We start from the raw sequence: 6,003 nt of genomic DNA on the forward strand, positions 1-6,003 counted from the left end.
TACTATTGACAGAAGTTCTTTGTGAATGTGTTAGAGGATCTCTAAGTTGATTGATTTGAATGATTGAATGATTATATTTATTTATTAATATTAGAATCATATTTATTATATAATAATAATAGTTATTTTATGTTGATTGTTGCTTGAGTTTGATGCCTATATTATGTATACTCATTATTGTTATTTCAAATAATATGTCAAAGAATCTTGTGTGTTCCAAGAGCACACCCTCACTGAGTATTTTTCCCCGAATACTCACCCCTCTCTTCTTTTTCAGGTGAGACCGAAAAATAGTACTTGTGACAGTTGTTGCGGTGTTATGTCCAGAAGTCAGGGACGCATTTTGTAATTATTTTTAAGAAGAATTTTAATTAAATTATTTTTAGTTTGTTTAAATATTTAAGATTTTTCGAGTTCTCGATTTATATATTTTTAATAAAATATTTTTGATAATAAATGATTATTTAATGTGTTAGTTATTCTTTTTAAAAAGCTGTTAAACGAGTGTAATACAAGTTAAGTTATATTTGCGAGATTAGGGTGTCTCACATTACATTTGTTGTCCTTGAATCATCTTTGTACTTGAAGAAATATTTGTTCTGCAATATGAAAGAAATATCAAAAGTGGAGGATTAATCTAAAACATAGATGTAAGTATTCCTAAGTACATGTCCGGTTCCAAAAGCTATTTGGTACTTTTTCTCGTTGTTGTTTCTTCAAATCTTGTAGATGAGCAAATGCTTCCTGGCAAACAGCACCTACAGTTCTGTATTGTTCTTGTAATTTATTTGCACATCCCATTCCTCATCACACTTTTTTAGCAGTTTTTGCCACTGCTTGGGCTTTTGAGAGATGTTTTTAAGCAAGTCTAGCATCAGAACTGCAGAAAACAGTTAATCATATTGGGTCACCCAATTCCATTTAGGATAACTACATATAATAAAACGAAAGCAAGTCTCCTACAACATATGAATCCTTTCTGAAATTTCTGCATCGTTTATGTGATTACTTCAAATCCCAACCCATGTATTTGGAAAAATTTTGCTTTTCAGTTGACCCAGAAAGAGCTTAATCCCATCTTATTCCCATCGCTCATACACAGAATATTACATTAAACTATGTGAAAAATGCATTTAAGAAAATAACTTTTAAAGAAACAGTAAGGAGAGTAAGCTCACGAATTCCTAAATTTGTCATAGACCAAAGGTTTAGTCTCATCCCATTACTGAATTATGTCTCCAATTCGATCAGATCAGAGCTGAAGGATCCCATCACGGAATGCGAGCTTTTAAGATAAGATCCATGGGTAAATATTAAATTCGATAAAATCAGTCACGAGCTTTATCCCACTTTGGGGTTGCCTTACTTCAACATGTATTCACCTTTGACAGAAGACTACTCCAGCAAGTCTCTTAGCTCGCATCTTCACTTCATTAGAGCATTATTATCAGTAACACCCATATGGGTCTTTTAAGGCATAGTCAATATTATTTCGTGTAGTGAAACTTATATAAGAAACCTAATAATTTTTGCTGTGCATTGGTAGAAAGCCAAATGGGTTTCTTAAAAAAAAATTAATAATAATGTTTTATTATAAAGAAAGTTAATTATATAATTTAAACATATTTAGAGTTTAGGGTTTATGACACATATTTATAAATATTTCATCTCACCTCTCCCAATATTCCAGGACATGTGTAGAACTTCCTTCCGAATGTCGCTGCAGCTGTGAATTCTTCAATGATTGGGGTTCGGCCACAATAAAAAAAGGAATCCCAAAATTCCCATCAGTTCGAGCACAACTACTGTTGAAGCTTGCTACGGAAGATGAATTATTGTTGTAGCTGATCGGTATGGTGCTGAACAAAGACAACAAAACAAGTTAAACATATTCGATTTAAAACCAGAGAACAAAACGAACAAAAAGAGGAATTTGAGTTTAAAAAGTAAACATCAAGAACAACAAAATACCTTAGCAGATTCGATTAGAAAACAGACGTACAAAGTTTCTCGCAAAAAAATCAACTCTAAACCCCGAATTTTTCAAAACCCTAAAGCACTTTCAATCGATTTCCTACTCAAATACTACCAGAAAATTTGATTAAAACTGAACCAAATCAACAAATCAAATACCCCATCGATCATTAACTCACAACTCTCAGAGAAACAGAAGATCTAGGATAGAGACTGAGATTAGGTTAACACCAACTACGTGGATAGACCGTCGCAGAGATCCAGAAGCCGCTGGAGAAACCACAGCTGTCAGAGAGAACCTGTGAGAGAAACTGAAACGTCGAAATCACCTCCCAAATCGCCTTCGACGGAGAGACTAAAGACTTGTCGGAGAAAGAAGTTTTTGTCGGTGGGAAAAAAATTTCTGCAGAGAAAATCTCCATTTGTTTCGACCCACTCACAAAGAAACGTCTGTTGTTGTCGCAAAATAAGAAACGTTTTTACAAGTTTTGGACTGAACTTGATTATTTTTATTATTTTTTTGGGCTCAGAGACTTGGACCGTCTCTGGGATAATGATGCTCTTATCGTCTTTCACTTATTCGGCCCTTTTACTTCTAGCTGACTAAGTCTGATTTACTGGGCCGGGATTTGCACACTCAAAGTAAGATACTCGTTTAATAACTAATTTTTTTTTTTTGATATGTGATTGATAATTTTTCACCAATATAAATATTTTTTTTGAAATTCAGCTAAAGCAGTACCATTTTCCATAAACTGATTTCATCTTGTAATAATCTTTGTAAATGACGGAAATAATATTCATACAAAGTGATCGAGAAGACGATCTAACCATCTGTCTTGATTACTTTATTTTTTCAATAGAAACATAAAACATGATGAGTTGATGACCAACTATCTCAAATAGAATATTAACTTCTCTAGTAACCAGCGGAATTATCCACTTTGGTGTCTTCTGAGATTTAAACATCACATCTATGCGGAAACATAAGCATATAGCTTCGAGTTACTATGGTGTCTGCCTTCATTGACCACCTGCAAACCATAAGTATATACGTTAAGTTAATACTTTGACTGTATAGTAGAAAAACTGAGTCATGAGTGATGAGTCATTAGGTGATAAAGATAAACCTGTGTCTACACAAATGATGAATGAAAATTGCCATCAACAGCTTAGCAAAGTAAGCCCCCACACAAAGTCTAGGGCCAGCGCCAAAGGGGATGTAATTTTTGGAGACTAGCGCACTTAAGTCTTTCCCCTGTTAATTTAGTTTAATATATGTTTTAAGTTTCTGGAGTTGATTAGCGGAATTCGAGAGTAAATAATATGATAAAGATCAAATTTAAATCACCTTCCAGCGCCATGGATTAAATACTAAAGGATCCTCATACTTTTCTGGATTGAAATGGACACTAGCATAGCCCATGAAGGTCCAACCAGCTGGAATTGTATAATCACCGACTTTGATGTCATGATCAGGTATTCTAAGCACTACAGGCACTGTGGTTGTGATCCTAAGTGACTCATTGATCACCTGAAACAAAACACCGTTTATGTGTGAACTAATTAAAACCAATTGGCAGTGAGCAGAATGTTAGATATTCTATATCACATATACATGATTTCTGTATCCTGATGTTATATATACATACCATATGAGTAAAAGTCATCGCTTTGTAGTCTTCCCATCTTAGGCCAGCCTCCTTATCAGTCATACCCCGGACAATTTCTGCATGCTCTCTTTGCAGCTCTTGCATGACTTGAGGGTTTTCGCTAATGAGCTTTACTGTAGCCGCAAGAATCCGCGGAGTTGTTTCGTTAGCAATCAGAAAGAAAGTATATATGTACTCAATCGCGTTCTCCACGCTCATTGTTTCCTTTCCTCCATCCTTTTCTCCAAATATGATCTTAAAAAACTCTCCGAACTCCTCTCCTGATGCTCTCTTCTTCAACACTAGATCCTTTAGTAATTTCATCATCCTCTTTCTCACCTGCCACGAAACAGTCACCATCACAGCCTCCATTTTTTTTGTACTAAAGCCTTATGTGTATATAGTGCTAGTAAAGTTACTGAAAAAACTTACCTTCATCATATTATATACACCCATCCCAGGAAAGTTGAAAGGGAAACGAAACCAGCCACTCAGAAAATTTCTCCAACAAAGTGCGAGTTCTTTAGCCGCTTCTGGTTCCAAGTCACCCATAACTTTCTTTGCAAGGCATTCAATTAATATCTATAACATTTGATGATACGAATAATTTTGGTATACCTTATCTAGTTGATAATAATATTGCCAAGCGACAAAAAACAACGCCAAATGAATTGTTTTTTTGTTTACCTTGCTTAATGTTTCCTTGACGTCAAGGAAGCCTTTCCTAGCTCCTTCCTCCATGTATTGGCGAGTCAAGAGATCGATGTCTCTCATAATTCTCAATTTTAAACCTTGTGAACCCAATAACTGGAATGTCAAGCTCCGGACATGTTTATGGGATTCTATGCTCTGCACAAACAAGTTGTTATCGCCAAATAGCCGTGTTATGCTCTTCGGGACACCAGGAATACGAGTTGTCTTTGCTATCTCCATATTCAGTTCATTATCCATCGAGATTATAACTTTGCCTCCCAATAAACTTGTCCGAAAAACTGGTCCATGTCTATATTTTTCCAAAAAAAAGTTAAAAAAAAAAGAAAGAAAAAAAGAAAGAAAAAAAGAGGACAAAGCAAAGACAACGTAACTTTCATAAGTTAGGAGGATTAAGAAAAATATATCTAAACATGCAAATGAAATTGTAATGCATGCTAGTAAATAAGGAGAAGAACCTGGGGATTCTCTCCTTGACGAAAGCTGAAAACTGAAGAGCGTCATGAAGTTTCATGAACTGAAAAGTCTCTCCAATGATCGGAAACCCCATTGACCCTGGAGGAAGTTTTCCATTACACTTTGGGTTGCTCCATTGATAGATGCAATGACATAGCTTGAGCACTATGATTGAAACTATTACAATCCATAACTCATAAACTTCTACCATTTTCATTTATCTGTTTCTTTCAATTATTTTGGATATATATGTTTGTTTGAGAGTTTCAGCTTGTATAGTTAGCTTAGGGAGGAACTCTCTCTTTATACTATTAGAAAAAGGTATAAAGAGGTAGAGAAGCTCTTTATTTAGTTATTGTCAAAGGTTCTTTTTTTTTCAAAGTTGAGATCCCACATCTCTAAAATTATATGAAATAAATTAACTGAGAACCTTTGTATGTTAAATAAATAATTTTTCTTTTTTGTTTCTTTAGAGAGATTTTGATAAATATCCAAATCTTATCAGAAATTTGAAAAGTAGACTTACTTTTATAGTAATTTGACAAATATTAATCACCAACATAATTTATTATTTACCTAATCATTATATAAATTAATCAATTTTAAAAATAAAACTTTAATCTATAGTATAGCCTAAAATAAGTAATATGAAATTATATAATTTAAATTCTGAATTAATTTTAATTTATTTAAAGAAAATTATTTATTATGTTTGGACTAATTATCATCTAAATATCGAGTAAATAAACAAAAAAATGAACTTATAATTTGAAGTTGTAATTAATATATTTTAAATTAACTGTCCTGTTATCTAATTAATATTGACTAGATTTTTACCCGTGCTATGCACGGGTTGAGTTTTTTTTTGAAATGTTTGTTTTTCGATTTGTTAATGAAAAGTATAGTTATATATGGATGAGAACTTTATGAAGTCGGAGATTTAAAAATTTTATTGTGTTTTGAGGGATTTTATATATGAAAATAAACATTGATAATAATATATTTTAAAACTTCTGTTGGATGCGGTAATGATAGTCAAGATTTTTTTTGTGTGCTTGTGAATAGAGATTGAACTTTAAATTTATATATGTTAGACAATATAATAGTTTGTGAATGAAATGTATATTATATAGATAATAGAAAAGTTTATTATGGTGACGATATGTTTGAAAGATTGTTGATGGTTTGCGATTTATATCTCGCCATTTTT

General features: G+C 33.0%; 2 protein-coding genes across 16 annotated transcripts; both read right to left on the bottom strand.

Moving 5' to 3' along the window:
* Positions 1–544: 544 nt before the first annotated feature.
* LOC18028824 lies at positions 545–2,453 on the bottom strand. Of its 13 annotated transcripts, none has more exons than XR_002896742.1 (5): positions 2,154–2,453; positions 1,674–1,859; positions 1,383–1,423; positions 1,179–1,285; positions 545–880 (listed from the first exon to the last, which is right to left on the bottom strand). XR_002896742.1 is itself a non-coding variant. In XM_024148553.1 (3 exons), exons 1-3 carry the CDS (start codon positions 2,394–2,396, stop codon positions 859–861), a joined length of 399 nt encoding a protein of 132 aa, XP_024004321.1. In that variant the 5' UTR covers positions 2,397–2,437; the 3' UTR covers positions 555–858. The 13 variants fall into 13 exon arrangements, 3 of the variants coding, with proteins under 3 accessions (XP_024004321.1, XP_024004323.1, XP_024004320.1); XR_002896741.1 differs by having other exon boundaries at positions 1,383–1,428; XR_002896744.1 differs by having other exon boundaries at positions 2,206–2,437.
* Positions 2,454–2,935: 482 nt separating this feature from the next.
* Positions 2,936–5,010, bottom strand: LOC18028825 (cytochrome P450 708A2). 3 transcript variants are annotated; one of them, XM_024149861.1, is made up of 8 exons: positions 4,796–5,004; positions 4,314–4,629; positions 4,059–4,208; positions 3,627–3,965; positions 3,433–3,508; positions 3,326–3,369; positions 3,105–3,232; positions 2,936–3,008 (listed from the first exon to the last, which is right to left on the bottom strand). In XM_024149861.1, the coding sequence occupies exons 1-8, from the start codon at positions 5,002–5,004 to the stop codon at positions 2,936–2,938; spliced, it is 1,335 nt and encodes a 444-aa protein (XP_024005629.1). The 3 variants fall into 3 exon arrangements, with proteins under 3 accessions (XP_024005629.1, XP_024005628.1, XP_024005627.1); XM_024149860.1 differs by having other exon boundaries at positions 3,326–3,508; positions 4,796–5,010; XM_024149859.1 differs by having other exon boundaries at positions 3,326–3,508; positions 4,751–5,004.
* Between the last annotated feature and the right edge of the window lie 993 nt (positions 5,011–6,003).

The sequence above is a fragment of the Eutrema salsugineum genome, unplaced genomic scaffold (assembly GCF_000478725.1).
Source record: "Eutrema salsugineum unplaced genomic scaffold, Eutsalg1_0 scaffold_1, whole genome shotgun sequence".
Lineage (NCBI taxonomy): Eukaryota > Viridiplantae > Streptophyta > Magnoliopsida > Brassicales > Brassicaceae > Eutrema > Eutrema salsugineum.

What these genes read in the sequence shown, in the direction of transcription:
- LOC18028824 (XM_024148552.1), bottom strand. Translation starts at nt 2,396, where the DNA reads ATGGAGATTTTCTCTGCAGAAATTTTTTTCCCACCGACAAAAACTTCT. An exon ending in ACGGTCTATCCACGTAGTTG is followed by an intron (nt 1,860 to 2,205) that starts GTGTTAACCTAA and finishes GTCTTTGTTCAG; the next exon opens with CACCATACCGATCAGCTACA. An exon ending in GTCCTGGAATATTGGGAGAG is followed by an intron (nt 1,424 to 1,673) that starts GTGAGATGAAAT and finishes AATGAAGTGAAG; the next exon opens with ATGCGAGCTAAGAGACTTGC.
- LOC18028825 (XM_024149859.1), bottom strand. Translation starts at nt 5,004, where the DNA reads ATGGTAGAAGTTTATGAGTTATGGATTGTAATAGTTTCAATCATAGTG. An exon ending in TCAAGGAAACATTAAGCAAG is followed by an intron (nt 4,209 to 4,313) that starts GTAAACAAAAAA and finishes CAAATGTTATAG; the next exon opens with ATATTAATTGAATGCCTTGC. An exon ending in GTGTATATAATATGATGAAG is followed by an intron (nt 3,966 to 4,058) that starts GTAAGTTTTTTC and finishes GTTTCGTGGCAG; the next exon opens with GTGAGAAAGAGGATGATGAA.